We start from the raw sequence: 21,417 nt of genomic DNA, 5'->3' as shown, positions 1-21,417 counted from the left end.
GTCTCTGTTTTGTGGCGAATGCTCCAGTGTCAGTCGGAGTTGAAATATCTATATATGCTTTCACTGCAGTGCTGAGGATGTTCCTGAGGTGAAAGCATGATTGCAAACCTGGATGTTTTCTTCAAAAATGTCCTCATATCAACTGAAATATCTCTAAGGATAGCATGAAAAATGTTACACAGGTTGATGGTTGGCAACTCGCAAAGTACGAGCGGTGCCAGAAAAGTTCTCAGAACAATAGTTGGTCCATAGCCGTTTCCACATTTTGTATGCCCAAAATGAGAGTACTCGGGGGGGGGGGGGGGTGAGGGGCGGGGAGGGGGGGAGCTATGATGCAACTGGACGAGGACTTCTGACACGAAACAGTAAATCTCACAAAGGACTTTTGGTATACATGACATAAGTAAATCGTGTTCTTGTTTACACTGAAGCAAACATTCCAAGGTTATGGGTCTATTCGTTAAGTACTTGGATATTCTGAGGGCTTGCGCTTATTCATGCAGGGTCCATACACAAGCCTGCTTTCATCGATATCCATCGGCTTGGCAGGTAATCCGGCCATCCCTACATTTTTCAACCAAACTTCATTTGTGTTGTGCACAAAACAGTCCTTTGCATTCGTGAAATTTGCGCTAGTGACGAATGGACATTTTTGTGCATTGCCAAACATGAACATTGTGCACCCAATCTCCAGATGATGCTACCAACATCACACCTTTGAGTGGAACGTGCTCGCACCACTGCACAGCCGTCTCGTGTATGCATGTGTAAACATGCACCTACCTATGCATTTGGAACTGTTCACCGCCCCCTTTAACATCTGCTGGTAGAGTTCTGTTATTGAACTGGAATAGTAGTTCTATTGTTCACAGGCAGTCGCACATGGAAACAATTTATAACAGGAAGTGGGCATCCAAGCCATGCTTCACTCAGCAACTCTTCTAAAATATGTTTTTTTTAGATGGGGTGAATAGTTTTGAACTGTGTTGCTTGTATTGTGATGGTCACATTCTTATTAAATGGTAAAAATATTTTAGATTGCCCGAATTTTTGGCACTTCATTAAACGATGTGAGTTCCATAAAGGAGTAAGATTACAGGAGGAATGCACTTTAAACAATTCAAAAATAGAGGCACAGAGTTTGATATCTATTGCCACACATGCTTGATCCTAGAACAAAAGCTAGATACAGTTTAAAACAGAATTACTTAAAGAAAATTCGGATATGCCGTGCTGCGTTTTTGTAGGAGGGAAGTTCCATACGTGGTAATTAGTATACTAAATTGAAGTATTAAATGAAATGATTTTCAAAGTTTTCACTTAGTTTACATATTGCCTTTTTTATTTATTCAGTGGTTTTGGGGAGTGAAAGCTTCACACTAGGCTCCCGTGTAGCGAGCTCTGTAGTAAATTAATGGTATTAGAGTAAATCGGTAGTTCGGAGACCTGATGGCAGTGCATCACTGCAACAGGCTGCAGAAGCCTTATTTGCGCACGTCTGGCCCTCAGGACCTCAATGAGCAGCCCACAGTAATTTGTATTTTTTTTCTAAAGCCAGGGTGTCCAATTTAGTTCCACGAGGGCTGAATTCGTGTCAGCCTCCCACACAAAATAAATGTACATAAATTCAATAGACATGGCAGACAAATAGCATGGGGCACGGGTGAGGCACTGCCGAGCTTACTTTAGACACCCCTAAGCAGAGTAGCCACAAAAAGTAGATATTTGTAGTCAGACTTGCGATATAAAGTGTTAAGAACAGCCTATTGGATTTAAGCTTAGAAAAGGAGGATACCTTTATTCCATTTAGAGAAGATTCAGATGCTTATTTTGTTATCTATGTGTTACCAAATATAGGGTAAATTATACGTTAGTAATTTTTGGAATATATTATTTCAGAAACATAGAGATTGATGTGCTTACCCCCTATGTTTACCGTCTATGGTTTATCCTCTAAGTTTCGCGCGCATCTTCGATGGTGACAGTGGAGAGCCTGCGTGTTTTTCTCGTAGACTCTTCATTGATTGTATTTATTTATTTGATTTGTATGTCAAACTAGCTGGTACTACTGAGTCTCATGGAACTCTTGAGGTCTGTTGAGGACTGGCCATGAAGAGGCAGATGCACCTTTCCTGCATCTGTTCTCCAGGAATATCTTTAGGCAGGCCCGGGAACCAAAGATGGGCTTAACACAACAAAGTCTAAACCGCTGTCTAAACCGCCGCATCGCTGCAGGACTTCTTGATCTGTCCACGACTCCTGGCCTTGCCTCCAAAAGTGCTTAGAGACCTGTCGGTGATTAGCGCTATACAAATACAAACACAAATACAAAAGGCTACTTACTGATTGATACCATGGAAGACTTTGGAGAGGTGTAGGGGGACCATCACTACAGAGTAGGAAACAACCTGAAAAAACTCTTTAAATATCCATAAACCTCTGGGTTGTGGGTGTTTAATGTTCTGGCCCAATATTACAATGTTGGACAATTCACCTTAATAACTATTTTTTTGCAATTTGAAGTGTACCTTAGGCTTCGAAAACTTACTTGTTTTGCTTTATGCAGTGTTTTTGCAGTTAAGCTGCATAAAGGTGTACACAAACTTTTCAATCATGCACCAAATCACGTTGGCAGCTTTGTTGTTAAGGAAGCTCTTTGTACATGTGACAGTGACTAAAGAACCTGGATATTTATTTATACAGCAATATAGTCATTCCTGTATCAGACAATAAAGATAAGTCGTATGTCATTTTTTGACAGATTTGGACATCTTAAACAATATGCTTACTCATCTAAGCACTTCAATCAAAAGCTGTAAAATGAGATCAAGCATGTACATTCCATTCCATGCCTTTTTGGTGCAACTCCAGTAGAAAAAAGAAAAAAAATATTTTTTGATACAGAGGTAAACATTAAGGACTAACAAAAATCCTCTACACTGCAAAAACGCATAACAAAAATACAAATAGGGCATACGTTGCCCCCCAGACAAGGCATGGATGTAAACCACGGATAAATCAGTAGGAAATAGGTGTAAGCCTCAAGTACTCTCAGAATATAGATTGTATTGTACATCATGCTAAGTACTGCACCGTCACTTTGTATCTTCATCACCAACGTGGACCCACAGGCGTACATACTGGCTGCTCTCGATATGGGATACCCTATGTATGCAAATGACTCTCAGATCTACCTTTAACTCATTGTGGATTCGGGAATGTTTTGATGGTAGTCAACTCCCTGAAGCAAGTTCACCACTAGATGAAGCAATTTTGTCTGTGGATGAACAGCCAAATGTCAGATATTATATTTATCGGCCAAGTGGGCACCTCAACACTCTATTTTGCTTAGCCTGAATCCATGAATCCAGAGGCCCTGCCTCAAAGTCAATGTAGAGGTTATGCATTCTTAGTTTTATTTTTACTAATCACGTCCCCTTCTTTCCTCTGCCAACACAGTCACCAAGAGTGCATTCCACCATCTCTGCTCTGTGACATTCTTTCCTTTCTTCTACCCACTAAGATCATGCAAGTCCTTGCTACCGCGTCATTCCTGGAATACCGCTACGCCAAACTTATGGGACTCTTGATCAGCCAGAGATCACCAGTTAAGGTTCCACAAGTTCCTCTACTGGCATGTTGCAAACTACTATAATTACTATTTACTAGAACTATTAACCAACAATGCATCTGAAATCAGTTGCTCCAAATATATTGGCTTTCAGTTCACATAAGTGAAGAAGATTTTGTTTCAAATCACTCCACTTAAAGGCCAACACCCTTGTAGGACCTGTTCTACCCCTTTGACACTTAAAAATAACATTTCTGAATCTATGAAGAAGCCTTATATTATATCTCTTCTGTTCGGCATTAGTAGTAGTTTTCTCAAACCAGGCACGAAAAGCTAGTTTGACAGCCAACATTCACCCACAACTGACACATTCTAATCAATCATACATATAAGAATGAGGCATGTCTTTTGGGGTTCTTTTTTCTATCACATGAGCTACTTAACGCTCAGCCTTCAAGGAAGATGCTCAAGAACCACACTGTAATTTTCTACAAGGTGTGGTATGGCTTTCTGTACATTAGTTGACACACGGCCTTCACTCTCATATACCCCCCCTCTTGTGCCGGGAACTCTGAAGCAGCAACTCTGCAGTGTTTCACAAAAGCTTTAAATAAATTATTAGATGGATTCATAAATACATACATGATGACTTTGAGATACAAAACGACAAACTCCTAAAGAAAAACTGTAATAGTATCCCTTCATTGTTAAGTCTGGGTTTTAATAATGCAACTGACACACTGCCCTATTGCTCACAATATGCATAGGTTGGATTTGGGTTCCACCCCTTTCAATCACTGGGTTTGTTTGACCCGCCTATTTCTGTTATTGGTTTCACAATTTGTAAATCATGTTTGGCTCAGCCAAGTATAGTATTCATCTCTCAGCTAATGTTACTAAGTGTATTGTTCAACCTCCACTTGAGTACTTGCATTGATGCGCATGAGGGACTATTTACAATGATAGCCTAATGTGCTAATGTTGAATGTGTTAGCACATTAAACCAGATCTTTTGGCTTTGCTAATAGATCTTTTCTCTGTATTCACTGTAGTAGTTGTTTTCTCTGTATTCACTGAAGGGCATGCCGATAACCTAGAAAACATATCTGGTCATGTGAAGAGAGTTTTGCGAAGTCTTTAATTTGAGTTGGTGGTTTCCGTGGCTCGGCACCGGAACTTAAGTGTCAACATCGGCACTTATGACAGTCTGCACTGTTTATCTAAATTAGAGATTAACACAACAAGAGTTGTTTATTATTGCAATGAACATTAAAAATAACTAATATCTGCTGCCCAAGCCATTATTGTAGCTTTGGTGGCTAGAATAGTCTGAAATGTTATACTTTTAGGGTGTGTTGATTAGTAGTTGTGTTGATTCTGTCACTGGTGGCATATACGGGGCTGCAGTGGCCTCTTGACGAGGGCCCCGGAACGTATTTTTTTTTACAAATTAAGGGGCCGGTTATGATTGCAGTGAATCTGCATCCCCCGGGCCGGTGGAAGTCACTGCCGGCCCGGAGTATGCGGATTCACTGCTGCGGTGTTTGTAAAGACCCCCCGCCAGATTAGGATGGCTGGGGGGTCATCGGCGGACGGGGAGACCGTCCGCCGCTTTTCCGCCACGGTCGCCTTAAGACCGTGGCGGAAAAGCTCTAATATGGTGGCGGTGTCTATCAGACACCGCCAGCCATATTAGGATTAGCCTTGGGACATGCCTTTCTGCGGCAGCAATGCTGCCACGAAAAGGCATACGGTCTTTTCTATGGGGGCCAGTTGCGGGCCCCCAGGGTGAAGGGGGGGTGGGGGTGCACATGGGGGGTACCTATGGTACCTACCTGCATTTGCTTGCACAAAGCGGCGGTCACATCCTAATTCGCACGGAGGGACCGCCGCTGCCCCTGCGGACGGTCCCTCCACCTCTGGGGTGGCGGACAGACGCAGGTCCGTCCGCCATCCTAATAGGCCCCTAAGCACTGGTTTTGCTTTATTTATAAGGAAAGTCAAAGGAGAATCCCTGGAGAAAACTTAGCTATTGGGCCAAAAATGCTCCCAAACATTGATATCTCATTCATCCAGCATGCATTATTCAAAGAGAAGCACTCAGTTAGAGTTACCACAAAAATGTAACGTTTACAGTCTTTTATTTTAAAAAAAAGATTATTTCCGGACAAATCGGTAACCTACATACATTAGTTTAAAATTTCAGCAACATTTTTTTTTCCTGAAAGCATATCAAAATAAGACAATTCTTTTAAAACAACATTGTACATGTTACTTCATAACATTAAAACAAAATACTCCACATCACTTCATACAGTTTGTACACAAATAGAATAAAAAACATTGATACATTCCTAATCAATTAATGAAAGACACAACATTTATCTACAAACAACCCCCTATAGAAAGTGGTAGCTTTCGATATTTGTGCTACAACATTGCCTGATCCAATAGCCTTTTGTCTATTCAGCTGGGAGTCACAGTATCAAGAATTCATGTATATCTGTTTTTCCCTAGGCACCACTTGGATTCTGTTTTTACTCAAATGCGTCGACGCGTTTCGGTGCTAGCACCCTGGATGCGGGAACACCTTCTTCAGGACAAAACAGTTGTTTTTAAGGGGTTCACCGTTTTCCCAATTAGGAATCCGTCTCTAGGACGAGATATCGGGCATGTTATATTAGCACATTGATAAAATCCTTCTTCTCGTGCCCGTCTACTATCTGGTCAAGGGAGGACCTTTCATATGTTGAATCAGGTGGGGTAGTGTTAGTTCTGTGGCTCTTTCCTATTCGTCACTACTTCCGTTCTGTGGCTCTTTCCTATTCGTCACTACTTCCTTTCCTTTCTGTATGTCTGCAGTTGCTATATGCTTTGCACATTAAAAATCAGTTTCAACGAGGGATATTGGTGAACTTAAGATTACTCCACTTTGAATGGTCCCACTGTTGTTTGAACCGGATATGTTCTCTTTATTCGTGGGCTCTCGTGTCTGCCTCGTTTTTTCAATTGCCAACTTTTTAACCTTGCTACTTCATGTTTCCATGACTAGCTTCACTATTTCTAACATCAGAGCACTTACTAGAGAAAACACTAACCCTGGTGCATAGAGAGGCAGGAAGGAGCCATTGGAGCATCCAGATGCCGTTTTAGCTGCAAGACCAGAGTAGCAGGTCGGTGCCCTTGTTGTAGCAACAGGAACTGGGTCCTTGGCAATAGAAAGGAATGCCACGAGGATAGGTTCTAGTACCGTCTATCAACATGCTGCAGATAACACCTATCACTTAGCTCTAGTTAACCATTGCACATTCCAAACCGTTATCATGCAGGTTAACGTTTGGTTGCAAGTTGTCTTCCAGAAGTTGCCTAATAATTTGGGGCTAGGTAAAGGGAGGCTACAGCTTCCATCCATCAAGATATACATGAATGCCTAAAAGAATAAATATTCTCTTATTTCTGTATTACATTCCACAAAAGGGTCTAATACAATTTCTGTAATATAATTATAACAAAACAAAGGAAAACACACAGGGCCAGGGAATACTTCTGTAGAATAATTAATATGTTTGGAGCTGATTTCTAACATTCTGTCAATGTAGAAATGATTCATATTGGCACTTCAGGAAATCTATGACAGTGGGACATTTCCAGGATTTCTTGAATGAATGAGTTACTTATGCATATTTTCTATCAGAAACAAACATCTGCATGCTTAAATTCGGTACTTAACTTAAGTTTACAAGGATGCAATGGGGAGATGGGCTAGTGAGGATTGAAGCTCATAATATGTAAATCACAGCAGATGTCAGCAACAATAATTCAACTCACTGAACCATCTTACTGGCTATGTAGTGCACTCACAAAGAAGATCATTTCTTTCATTTCACACTGGTCAGTTATACAAAAAATCCAACTGTTTTAGAGGAATATAAAATGCTGCCCTCTAGATAAATGTAATGAATAAAAATAAGCATTAGAGCAGGGAAGAGAATATTGAGTTTTGCCACTCACTGAGCATTACACATACCTCCATTAATGGTGTTGTGCCCTTGAGAAGGCATGTGCTGTAGTTTTGGCCCCTGTAATCCGAGACCACAATAGTGAAGCCGATAGCTTCCGGAATGGCCAAGATGAAGGAGAGGATCCAGATGGAGACAATCTCGATGGCGGTGGTCAAGGGGATGCCAGTTCCTTGAACCCGGCTCCACGAAGCCACAGCTCTGTACCTGAAAATGAGATTAAAAAAATGTTGGCCTTTTGTTCTAATATGCTTTGTTGTGCTATGTTATGCAATGCTTTGTGTTTGATCAACAAGTCTTTCACAAAATGGCTTGAGGTTTACCTAGTGAAGCACAGTACCCGGGAGATATGGTCTGTATCTGCACAGTCTAAATATCTATGAGATAAAAGTTAACCAATGTGTAACTTGGAAATACCTGTCTATTTGATTTATTTTCACTACCCCTTGGAGTTTCTTGGCAGTGGTCTTACTTTAGTCCTTTCCTAAACTTGGTTTAGCAGGATGCTATTCTCAGGTCCTGATGGGATGAACTGAAAAAACCCTACCTCACTTTTGATTTTATTTCAACTCTTGGGACACTTTTTGGGTCTTACTAGGATCATTCCTGGTTGGTAAGGTTTAATCTGGTCAGTCAAACCTGTGATGCTTAATTTTAACTGTCTTATGAATTTGGAAGATTATCCCCATTTTCTTCTTGTGTGACTTGTGCAGTTAATGATGAAGGAGCTATTTTTCGAATCTGAACTTTCTCTGAACCAAACACATCAACTCTAATCATCACTAATGACTAATTCATGTGTGTCACGGCCCAAGTGACTAGAGGTAGTTTAGTCCATATAAACTGCTGTACTTCCTACTACAAAAAAATACTAAGGTTGTAAAATACTACAGCCAGACTATTACTACATATCCAACCAAGGGAACCAACATTGTTCTGGCTGCCACTCGCTAGACGTTCTGGCTTTAGGGCATTTTGCATTATCCACAAACTCATCCAAGGGAAAGTCAGCCATTCCTACGAATGACTTTTTAATGATATTCCCAAAACATGACAGTGCGGTGAAGACTAGCATCTTCACTCAACATTCTGTCCCACAAGAAAAAGACCATCAGGCAGACATCATTGTCATTACAGTATGCAAAACGTTGGCACTCCTGACCAGCCAAGCTATGATACATACAATATCATTGAACGTTCAGGAAGAAACTAATACATGGCTGATCCTGAGATGAAGATTCAAAAGACCTGGATGCTCTGACATTTTCAGAACAGAAAACACTGGCAGGAGAAGAATGCTGTACCCAAGGCTTTCAAAAAGTCAATGGAATGCAACAATCGGAGGCTTTTCATAGTCAGACGTAATTAGCGTAGAGTGGATGACAGTGGTGCCCATATAACGCAGGAAACACAGTGATTTGCCTCTGTCTGTAATCAGTGTAGGCTGTATATGAATTATACCCTCTTGGCGGCTGTAATATCGCAGCTCTACCTGAGTGGGCTATTACCTTGGTAAATTCAAAGTGTCTGAGCACAGAGTGACTGTAACAAAGCCATTATCAACCACTCAAACCAAGCCACTCAGTATCTCACCAGACATGCAATCATCATGTGAGGCTCTGCCACACGTGGCAGAGACCATCATGTGATCCCTGAGATCCTGGGGTACTTCAATATGGTCCATTACTTCAGGTCTTTTCCTCCTGCACAATCAAAATGATATATATTTATTAATAATAATGTATGGAATGCCTGCAATGAAAGCAGTCCAGGTGGATCTCTGTCCATCCTTCTTGCCAGTCTGTCCTCCTTTTTAGACTGACTACACTTGCAGAGTGGGAGGCCCAATTGTGGTATACAGAACAGGGAGAGAATTTAGAAAAAAACAAAGAAAGTTTTTCTGTAATCACTGCAAACTCAACACGGGACGAGTCCCCCAGAATAAATTAATGTCAACTGACAGTTAATTGTGATCATATTCTGAGCGCATCTGTATCTCACACTGCTTGCACTGAGCTCCAAGATAAGATAAGGGCGCCTCTCTGATCACTCATATACATAACAAAAATATTTCCCACATACGATGATAACAAATATAGCACTCTGCCAACCACACACTGTCTGTTCAATAACATGCTTCAACGGCTCAATCATTAATGGCAGTGTGATGCAATAAAATATAATATTACACAAGTGTTCTCACTCATTCAAGTCTGGGCAGTATATAAAACTTTCAGGCGATTTCGCCTTTCCTATTGTACAAACATATCTGAGAAATATGTTTCAAGTCGAAATGCCTCAAAGTAAGACTTTTTTGCATGTCTAAAATTTCTATAGATAGGCGACAATATAATATCTTAAATGTCCTTAACTTTTTACTAAGTAAAATAAGAGAGTGGGGATTGCGTTGATCCTTTACTCGGATGGTCCCTATATTGGTTGCACTGCACCACTTACTTTTCCCAGCTACAGTCTTCAGATGACTAAGTTCTTGGCGACGAGGCAATCTTTGAGGTATTTTTCATTTTTTTTTTCCTACAGATGGAAGGGGGTATTTCTCCTATTTCTTGAAACTGTGTAAAAAAGGGCTCGTAAAATATCACCCACAGAACACGAAATTCATTACAAATTAAGGAGTACAGACACAGATACCGGGCCCACCCCTCACCTGGCTGACAGACATGTGGGCGGTGCTGCAGAAGACACATCTGGGTCAGTAGAACACAAAGGTCTGCGCTGCTTTACAGAGGTAGAGTGGCGAAGCACAAAGGGCTAGCTGAATTGATGCTGGCAGTCCTGCTCCCTCTTGCACGTGCAGAGCGAGAGTAAAAATACTTTAGAGGAGTTAAACACTCCAATTCCTGCATGCAGGATACATTTGAGTAGCTATAGGAGGGTCCTAGAGACAGAAGATCACAGCCATTTGAAAAGCCAGTTTACTCTTTGAGCTTCACTTCATAAACTCCAAACTCCAAACTGGATGCTCAGGGGCTGACAAAAAAAGAACTTGTGAGCAGCCATCGGCTGTGCAATACTGGTGTGATCTGCGCTTTATTTGTGCCAGTGGTTGCAGTTGTGGATAACAAGCACTTATTTTTGGAGACAGGGCCTTATTATTTTATCAGCAGAGTTGGGACCCAAAGTAAAAGAGAGATTATCACCAGATATTGACCCAAAGCAAAAGAGAGAGAGGAAAGGTAAAAAAGAAAACAATGAGGAAGGGCGATACCAGGGAAGAAAAGAATCTTTAAGAGTGAGATAAAGAGACAGGAAGAGTAGGGTGGTGGAATCAAGACTAATCAGCTTTGGTTTTCGGCCATCATGACATTCGGCAGTGCTGGCCGTGGGCTCTTGAGAAAATCTTTGGGCCTTTCACTTGTGCTTATACAAATTAAACAATGGAATGGACCAGGCAAGCCAGACACCCCTACCTGATACCCTCACGCGAACAAACGTGTGCGTTCACACATACCATGCACACGCTCACATGTGTGCCTCACACGGATGCAAGTTCTCACATGTGGGTGATCTCACAAGCGCATCAGGCTCTGATGCCAATTCTCAAACAAAGCTAGGTACTTTGCAAAACATTCTGACTGCTAAAAGTTCTGTTTCATAAATAGTGTAGGCCTCATGGTCTTAATACCAATGAACTACTCCTGAACCCAGAGCTTCGCCTTGGCCTAGGCTGCCAAAATGATAATAGTCTCATGCTGCCGCGAGATGAAAGGTTCAGTTACGATTCATGAATTTAAACTCCAACGACTGACAGTCATCCTCGCCAGAATTTGACTAAAATGGAAAACTTCCGTTGAAGACCAAAGAGACTTGTCATTTACATTTTTGACTGATAAATGAGCTGTAGCACGCTGATACCACTTAATAAACGTAAACAACCGCGGGCCGGGATCAGACCCGGCGCGGGCTCTCGCCGGATTTCAGCCCCGGAAGCACGTAGGCTGCTGAGGTCAGGATGTTCACATGCGTCCGAGGGAAGGGCAGGAGGCCGCCGATTGGAGGACACGCCTGGGAGCAGCAAGAAAGAAGAGAGCTACGTGTTTTGGTTTCAGCTTCTACAGAGCATAATAACGCTAATGTTTATCTGATGAATGTTGTCTAGGACGTGCTTTACCAGAAAGAGTTGTCTACGCTCGTCCGCAAGCCTAAAAAAAAAACTTGCTTAGAAGATAAAAGTACAGCTGTACTGGAAACTCTAAATACTAATAATTAAAGGCAGTTTCTGCATTTTCCACAGGATCCTGTTTTGTTACTAACAGGGCAGGGCGCCATTCTTACTGTTGCTGACAGGACGAGGTTCACTAAGTAGATCATTTCTTACATCGTGAGACTGGGGTAGCAGCTACCAGCTCCTTTACTTTACAGGATATCTTGGCAATCTATAAAGCTAGTTAACACAGAATAACTATTTCACAAAATAACCGGCAGTCTGGATAGTATTTTAAGACAAATCATACATTTTTATAAAGTCGTCTTTTGTATTGAGTTGGAGATTATTAACGAGTGTTGTTGTGTTTCTTTGGCTTATGTAGCAAAGAGAGATACTAGTTCCAACCCTTTGTCAATGACCAAGTGTATGTCATGAGTTCCATCTGCTAGTCCCTTCTGGGCTAGGACAGGTGACCAGGCGCTACCAGAGTCTCTGGAAGCACCAAGCCTTAAATAACAAGCATTTGCAATGTGATAGGTCTCGCATTTGCGAGAGTTTAAGCTATTGGCATTGTAAATGACAATGCCTTTCATTTATAAAAGCAAAAGACACACTCAGAACTCTGTCCATCAATTGTTCTTTTTGCATGCATTGCCATTCACAATGCCAATAGCTCAAACTCTTGCAAATGTGAGACCAATTGCATTGCAAATGCTTGTTTTTAGAAGTTATTAGATTACTCTTTACCTCTTTCATGTTAATTGCTCATAACTAAAGTGTTTAAACTTTGAGACAAGGTGAACAGACCAGAGCAGCAGAAGAGACCACCTTTGGCGAAGCAACACGTTGGGAACCCTCAGTATGAAACGTCACAGTTGAAAGACATTCAGGGACTTGTCAAGCTCTGATGTAGCACAACGAGCATGAGCGAAACAAAATACCTGAGCATGTCACCTCAGAGCTGCTCTGCCACCACCCAGCTTTTATCTTTGCCGATCAGCAGTCTCTATCTCCTGGAAGCCTTTCGGGACTCCTCCAATACAGAATCCTCTTTTGGCTGGGCCCCCAGTGCAGGATGCCATTCTAACAGGGAGCCTAACCTCTAGCCTTTCCTAGTGAAGGGGTTTCGCAATGAACCTACATACCAACCTTCGTCTGAAGCAGGTTGAGGTAGGGAGAGTCAACCTCTAAATGTGGCGCTGTACTACCAACCTCTTAAGAATGTTCCTTAAAATCTTATCGCTTCCGCCTTTATTTCGTTGTCTTAATCGTAGGCAACAAGAACCAATCAAAAAGCTATTTAGTCTTGGATTGTAGGCTGGGACTAATGCTAGGTGGGGCAAGAATCATAGGACGTCCATTATAGCCTGCGATTGTTTCTAAAATAACAGCAAACATCCTTGGAAGAGTTGCTGTTTCATTACAGTGAACGCATCTGCAGGGAATCCTTGTACCCGGGACAAAAAGAATGAGTCGAGTTTGCTTTGAACCTCGGGTGAACTTTAGTTATCTTCAATTTAGCCTCCTATAGCCTACGCCAATAGGTCTTCTGTTGTTTATTATGATCCTTTTCTGCTTGGTGCCAAAGAAAGTAAAAAAAGGGAGAAGTGTGAAATGAGGAGACATAGGGAATCTAGTGGGAGGAATTGAGAGCGAACACGTAGGAAGTGCAATGGTAATCACAAAGAGGCAAGAAACAGGCGCGGAGCAAAATGAGTAGCTTGGAGGGCAAAGAAGAGAAGCTTGGTTGTAAGCTGCAGGGGAGTCTTTTGCAGCAATCGTGGCACCCGCTCTTTAGCTTAAGATGTTTAAAGCTAAAGCGCGGGTGGTGCAATGGTAACAAAAGTAAACAGATAGAAAAAAAAAGCGTGCAGCAGCAATTTTTTTCTATTTGCTTACTTTTGTCACAATCGCGGCACCCACGATTTAGCTTCAAACATTTTAAGCTAAAGCGCGAGTACCGCGATTGCTTCAAAAGTAAAGAAACAGAAAAAAATTCAATTTTTTTTCTATTTCTTTACTTATGAATCAATTGCGGCACCCGCACTTAGCTTAAGATGTTTAAGGCTAATGGGCAGGTGCCGCCATTGTAAAAAAAAAAAGAAAAAAAAAGTCATGCAGTTGCGATTGCACATAACAGAAAAGCCCGGCAGCTATTTTTAGTGTTGCGCTGTTAAATAAATTAATTCATTTTTTTTAAAGCGTAGCGGGAGAGCAGGTTGTGCCTGCAAAAGCAGGAAGGACAAAACCCTTAAAGAAAATAGTGCTCTGAAGCTGTAATTAAAGTCTACGGAGGAACAACACATGTAAAAGGGGGTGTCCTCATGGAGGTTACAAGAAGGGAAAGGCGGTACTAAGGAGGGACTGCTAAGCCTATTGACCAACATAGCTGCCAAGGTTTCAGATTGCTATTAGTGACATTTTCATAATTTCAGTGTAATTATGAGTGACATTTCAACAACTATGAGTGACACTTTCTCGCTAGCAAAATCAAGCAGTAAAAGACGAGGGAATAATATAAATGTCAGAAATTACATTTGTTTGAGCATAGCTGCTAATGTCTCAGATTGCTTATGTATAACATTTTCATAAATTCGGTGGATTTACAAAAGACATGTAACAACTAAATGCATGGCAGAGCTACACTTCTTGTGGCCAAATCATGCAATGAAGTCCATGCAAACAGACACATTTCAGAAATCACACACATTTCACCAATAAGAAAGTCGAAATCAGTAGAAGGTGCTTTTAAAGCAAATGTTTTTTTTTTTAAATAAATCAGCACCCTCCAGCCCAACCTCAGCTTCAGGTGGGGCTGAACCACAAAAATCAAAGGGTTCTCTGTGACAAAAGCAGCAACCCACCGAGCTATCTACATATAATACAGTTCATTACAATATAATATGCTGTTAGACTTTCTTTGCAGTATGCATATAAACTCTCTGCTCTACTTAACAGTGAGTGAGAACAGCCATGAGACAAAACTCTGACAGCTCTCTAGCGGGGATATTAATTATCTGCCTTAACTCTTACTAAGCAAGTCTCAGTGCTGCGAAAATAAAGGCTGCTGCTTGTAGTACCATTGTCAAGTAAGGATATTAAACCCTTTAACTACACTAGCAGTTTTGGTGATTTATTAGTGCAGACAAAACTCTGTGACGGCCTGCATTTACAGCACAAACAGACAACTTCAGTGTACCCATTTACAATGCGATATGCTGTGCTGGAAGCCCCCTCCCCATTCTCTTAATAAACATTTTGAATTTCATCAGTGAATTATTAAATTAGTATCTAACTTACCTTATGTGATATCTTGATAGTCAGAATGCACAGCGGAGCTCGTTAGCCTGTCTCTTCTTAAGAGAGTCAGACAGCCAACCGTGCTGCAGTCTCAATCTGTGCCACCTGCCCTCACTATGAGTTGGGCTCTGACTGGCTGGGCAGGGCACAGCAACAGTATGTGCCCAGGTCATGAGGAGGTCAGCAGAGGTAATCGATTGTTGGGCTTCCTCCTTTAACTCTGGGCCATGCAGCAAAGCACGCAGAGGAACAGCAATTAATTCCTCGGTGACTTGGGGCCCCATGGCAGGCAGGAAATTAAACATCCCGTCACACAGACTGGGACGACCGAAGGAGGACCTGACAAGGCCCGGGAACATCTAGTCTCTTTGGCATAAGAAAGCCTTCGATCCCATGATGAGCAATTATTGCATTTGGTTAGTATGTGCCTCTGCAGAGTTAGAGTCTCTCCTCGATCCTTTGTCCTTGCACGGACCCTACCCTCCTGTAGAGAGAAGCTGTCCTACAACCTTTGGGGGGAAAACGGGAAATGAATCCTCTTGGCTTGTTCTTCCTCTCTGCTCCATGCTTACTGAGCCGGCCTGGCGTGACTCTATACCGGTGAGGACCGGCCCTCTCACCGGACCGCGCTCTCCCGACTGCATGATGCAGCAGGGCCCTCTCCCTCTCACCCAGTGCCCTCGAGTTGTCCAGCCCCGGCTGCTCTGAAATAAAATGCCGGCGCGGGCGGGCGGCATTGCATTTCTTTATTCAGTTAGTTCCTGGGCCTGTCCTGTCCTACCGTGGGGACCTGACTGCAGGGCAGGACAGGTCTGAGGAGCAAATAGCAGTGTGGTGTGAGCGAGCGCGGCCGGACCCGCAAAACAGTCACACTGTGCAAGGTGATGACGAGCCAGTTAGCAGCTCATCATTACTTCGCGCGATGTTAGCAGGATGTGTGACGTCACATCCTCGCGGCGCTACGGCCAGTCTGAGATTGTCACTCAGCCCTGCGGCACCACGGAAACCATATAGATACAATTGTCGCAGCACTGACTGACTGCTACTGTGAGTCTAAGAGAGCCTGCGCTGGAACTGCCTGAAGCCTGTGAGAGCAGCCAGCCAGGCACAGGAGCTCGCAGCTACCACTGCTTGTGGTGTGCTTTGTGTGACAGCTGAAAGACGGCATTATGCGTGACAATGCATTTCAGTGCGGTGATGCAGAGCACCACACTGAAATGCGTTAGTGTCACACCTATTGCGTGATACTTGGCAGGTCTGTGACCAATGAAAAGCCACCATTTACAAAGCACAGGGAGGGATAGGAGCCAATTAAAACGATGGGCAGAGGGTGGGAGGAGCTTCATGCCCTATCCTGAATACGCATGTCTCAAAGAGACAGCACAAGTGCTGCCTAGGCGAGACCTAAAAACCACAGAGAATATATTGATTCTTGTCAGAGAACAGAAATGCAGTTATTATTGCTGGTATATCTTTTTACAATGAAAGGTGTGCACCAATGATAAATAAGCCGTGCCCAAGGAGCAGGCCACTTTTCCGTTTTAGTGATGAACAAAGTGAGGCAGGGCTGCCTATTACAATGAACATCACTTTTAATAAATACTAACGTCTTTCTTCTCTTCTTTTCTTCTCAGCTGCCTGTCTGCAACCGGTGAGCGAATGTACTCATTTCCCATTCCGAAGATAATGACTAACCTATGCTACTCTCCCAAAGACATAGGTACTGGCTACTAAAAGCTGGCCCGACCATAGCCGCTCACTAATCAAACACCAGGACAGGGCTGCCGCCATTACTACCTAAGAGACAGACTCTTCTCCCCTGCATCCTGTTATCCTGTTGAGCACTCCCCACAATTTTGTTCAAGGTGCAGGTAAAACCCAATTTAATGCAGTTAAAACACCCTTGATGAATCAAAAAATGTACAGCCTGAATTAGAATTATGGCTGAAGGGTTACTCCATCACAACTATGCAATTTGTAATGAGGCCCACAGGATATCCCTCACGTTTGTCATGATGTAGCCCATCTGTCAAACTCTAAATAAGGTACTGAGTGTTTCAGGAGGATGCCTATTTAATCCTTTCTGTAAACATGCTGCACATCTCAGTTGAACGTATTGACCATACACAAGGGATGAAAAATCCCCATCACTTAACACGTTGGTAGAAAAATGGGTGAACATTCTCCTGGGCCCCCCTAATGGCAACTGACTTTCCTGAGGTGACATTAATGCAATTATTGCAGGTGCTAGGGCTTCCTATATGAGCAAATCATACAAAAGATATATTCTGTCTTCAGTAAGCTCAGGAGGTGTGTACATAGGCAACTTAAAGATGTGTGCATAGGCAACTTAAAGATGTGTGCCAGCTATAAACAGTCTAAAGAATGTGTGCCAACTATGAGGAGGAAATATGAGCATTGGCAGCCTAAAGATATAACATTAGCAAAACAAATGTGTGCCAGCCATGATCAGGATAAAACGTTTGTGTCAAACATAGACAGTAAACAGTAAATGTGCCAACCACTAGAAGCAAAAACAATGCGGTTGTAAGAAAGGGCACACTACTTGTAGTCTTTCTTTCTTGTAGTGTATTGGCAAGAGAAAAACATGGGCCTGTAACACCAGACACCAATACCGTCTAAATCTCAACCACCACAGAATCCAATGACCTCACAGCCCAGAAACATCCATTACATACACTGTGTTCCACTCAAGGTGAATAACCCTCATTATTACAAATGCTCATTTTGCTTGGTCAAAGATTCACTTTAGTGGATGAAGATAGCATGCGGATCGCCACCTATTGGTATTCCTGATCGCTTCCTTCAACTTTCTTGGAGCAGCTTCTTTAGACCCTGCACCGATCCAGAACGATTTAGTACTACCTGATTATGTCCTAGACCACATTTGCAGAGTGCAGCCTTCATTGTGCTGCTGAATGGAGAAACAGTGGAACTCATCTTCATACACCGACAACCCTAAACTGTGCCTTTCCCTTACCTTCAAATGAGTGTAATTACCTCCAGTAGGTAGAGTACTGTTTTAGTATTAGTCTCTAGCACCATCTATTCTCCTTCACCAGATTGATCAATTTTAGGCATGAGCATCTAAAAATCCATCCTAGTATATTCCACCCAGTGGCTGTTGAAATAGTCACTCTGCTGTAATTAACTTTCCAACTCTCCATAGCATGTATTGTGAGTGGACCTGTTGCGTTCTGTCTGAGGCTGACTTGCTGGACTGACTCCTAAGAGTGGCCACTGTGGACTGATGCTGTGCACGCCTACCCTGAAAGAGGCTTTGGGCCTGGGCTGCTGGAGAGTACTGTCGTTGAGAGTGGTCTGTAGCAGAGGACCTGTGAGTGCTGCTCTGGAACCTGAAGTAGAAGATGGTTTCTGAGCACCCGCAGTTGCACACGTCTCATCTTGGTATAAAACCCTCTATAATGAGCACTGCAATGTACCTTTTGTTTTCTTCAACATCATTTCTGTATTCATAAGAATAGCCTGTGCCTGAGGTTGTTGTTTTTGTGTAAGCACATGTTTTTAATTTATTCTTATTGGAACTCGTTGTTCTGATGTTAAAGTATTAAGTTACTCAAAAAATGTAGCTATTTTGTTTTTGCTGACCAACATTTTCCCTAATTTTTGTGGCAGCTTTTGTTGAACGGTGACCATTAAAAAGAACTGTGGAATTGGTTATCTGTGGGAAATACACAAAATGCTGTATCTATTTGCTTCCTTTTTAGGTCTCGGCCTAGAGACGCGCGAAGCGCGTTCTCGGCAGAGAACTATTTCAATCGTTTCTGTCTGCAAAGGAGACAACAGCTGTGCACGTGCCCAGCATTCTCAATGGGAGAGGGGCGACAAGAGCTGGCCACGCGCGGATTTGGTCGCGCGCACGCTCACGCCGACGGCGTCTCCGCCGTGCGCCGATGACTGCTCTCTTCCTAAGCAGCCTTTGCTACAGCTCCCGCACCTGATGTGCCGCACCGGGACGGCGGCGCAAGGCAGAACCTGGTGGCCCTGTACAAACTGGTGAGATTCAAGCAGGAGGGCAGCAGTGCGTGCCCTCAGCTCAGCACACATTGTTTTTTTGAAATGTTATTTTTTGCAGTTTTTATATAGCGCGGACTCGACCCGAGGGTATAGGAGCGCTTTACACGAGGGAGCACCAGGTACATCAACCAAGGACACACAAATTACAGCTTCAAACTACAGTTCGTCCACTTTCCCGACCGTGCTTTTTGTGGGCGGGGCAGGGGGCCCTAACTAACAGAAACTAAAGGTTGAGGTGAACTGAGGTGTGAAACTAATAGTTTCCCCTCCCTGGCTGAGTGGTCCGTCCAGTCAAGCAACGGATGTGGCGGCGCTTCAGAGGCTTACAGGAAACCGAAGAGCAGCTCGGGGGCCCGCGAGGAGCTCGCTTCAGCCTCGGTGTCTGTCTGTCTGACAGTCGGAGGCGCGCCGTGGGATGGCAGAGACGGGCTGATGGAGACAGCCGGTAAGGAACAGCGTTTATATTCTATATGGGAGCACCATGAAAATGGCAGGGCAGACCAACTTGTGGTACGGTGGGGCTAAAGTGGCGGGCGAGTCAACAAAGTAACAGGAAAAGCCGTGCCAGGGGTTAGGCTTGGCTCTGAGTCTGAGAGACCGTGCTCGAGCCGAGCCCTAAAAATATTTGGCAAGCAAGTCATGCAACAAGTATCATGTTAGACTATGCAAAAAAATGCAAGCCATTAACTTAAAGCATTCCTGCCCACACTACCCGTATAGTCATTAGTACACTTAGAGGTAAGGCAGCCATCAAGTGTAACTTTTATATATGGTGTAGGTTTTTATTGCAGACAGAGCAACAATATTGTCTACTGAACAAAAACACGGGAGGATTTTGTGTAGCGCACATCTTGAAGGCAGGTATTTGAAGGTTGTTTCAAATGTGATAGAAGATAAAGGAATTGTATTTGCCTCGGATCACACAATTTTGTCAAGCGGGGAAGCAGCGATTTATTCTTTTAGACTGCACAATTCTAGATGGATCTGTTTCTCGCTTTTCCATTTTACATCAAAGGTTTGTCATCAAAGTTGAGTCCTTTATTTCTTGGTGCATAAGGTGACCCCCTGAGTGGCATGCAGCAGCCACGTTAAATCTCGTTTTGGGCTCTAGGGGTCAAGAGGACCTCGAGCTGTAGACTTTATGTCAAGAAAAATTCCCTTTGGGTGCCTTAATTCAGAGACAGCAATTATTTCAAACACATAGACAAATATTACACCACACCAAAATCTATCAATCGAAGCAATGCATAAAATTATAACACAATTCTATAAAAACCAATAGGTTCAGCTAGTACAGTTTATTCATATACATTAAAAAAGAATTAAAATAGAGACATAATTAAAATTGGGAACACAGACAATATAATAAAGGAACAAATTATATACATTTACATCTATTGATATATCTGTCTGATTATGCACCCTCAAGTACCCCTCTTTGTAAAGCGCTCTGATATCTGCAAAGATCTTGTCCGCGCTATATAAAACTTTCAAAATAAAATAAACACATAGTCATCAACACTTCCTATTACTAAAGAAAGGGAAGGTACACAATAAGGCTTGATGTTCTGCAACAGTCAGAATAATCCTTGCTCAATGTATATTGTACTTCTCCCTTTATTTCAACGCGTTTCGACGGACAATGACAATTTTAGCCGCCTTCCTCAGGAATATATTAACTGTCTTCCCAAAAGATTTCTTAAAAGCAAAACTGCCTATAGGTTCGGGGAAGATAACCTCCTTCCTTGGTCAAAAAGTCCTCGTCCAGCGAGAAAATAGATTTATAGTTTGGACCACACAAGATTTGTCTTATAAAACCTCTCAGGGGTATGCTGCACTTCGTGTGTTTTCAGCCCCAAATCGAGGGATGTGAAAAAGGTTAAACTGTGATCAGTATATATTAAGTATGCACGCAGTAAGGTAGTCACATCAATAAAAATGGGTGCGTATGATGCGTATCTACATACGTCTCCTTAGGCGTAGAGATTTTATTTTGTAACAATAGACCTTGTCCCGAAGAGCTCTATCCAGCCTCTTAGCCTCTTAGTCTTGTTTAATAAGATGTATACAGCCTCTCAAATGAGAGTGTGTCAACGTCCCGCGTGCAGACCCGATGAGTTTGTCGAAGAAACGAGCTGTAGAGCCAAGCATCTGGCTCGCCCACCTCCAGATGGGGCACACAAAGTACCTAGAGGCGACTAAAAACGAAAGCAACTAAAACCTAAAGCAACGTCATCATCCCTTATGGGACTCCCTGTCTTCCTTACAGAACCAATTGTATATATATACTACGCCTAACC

General features: G+C 42.7%; 1 protein-coding gene and 1 long non-coding RNA gene across 2 annotated transcripts in view; one reads left to right on the top strand and one right to left on the bottom strand.

The window, feature by feature from the left end:
- Positions 1-21,417, bottom strand: part of EDNRA (endothelin receptor type A) — a 266,521-nt gene that overhangs the window by 87,970 nt on the left and 157,134 nt on the right. The window contains exon 4 of the mRNA XM_078676896.1: positions 7,599-7,797. Within this exon, the coding sequence (XP_078533022.1) occupies positions 7,599-7,797 (199 nt within the window). The remainder of the gene's footprint in view (positions 1-7,598; positions 7,798-21,417) is intronic.
- Positions 1-21,417, top strand: part of LOC144818971 (uncharacterized) — a 96,227-nt gene that overhangs the window by 51,431 nt on the left and 23,379 nt on the right. The gene's annotated exons all lie outside the window — the stretch shown is intronic.

The sequence above is a fragment of the Lissotriton helveticus genome, chromosome 2_1 (assembly GCF_964261635.1).
Source record: "Lissotriton helveticus chromosome 2_1, aLisHel1.1, whole genome shotgun sequence".
In the NCBI taxonomy this organism is placed as follows: Eukaryota; Metazoa; Chordata; class Amphibia; order Caudata; family Salamandridae; genus Lissotriton; species Lissotriton helveticus.
The sequence above is the reverse complement of the archived record's forward strand: the minus strand, read 5'-3'. Positions and strand labels throughout refer to the sequence as shown.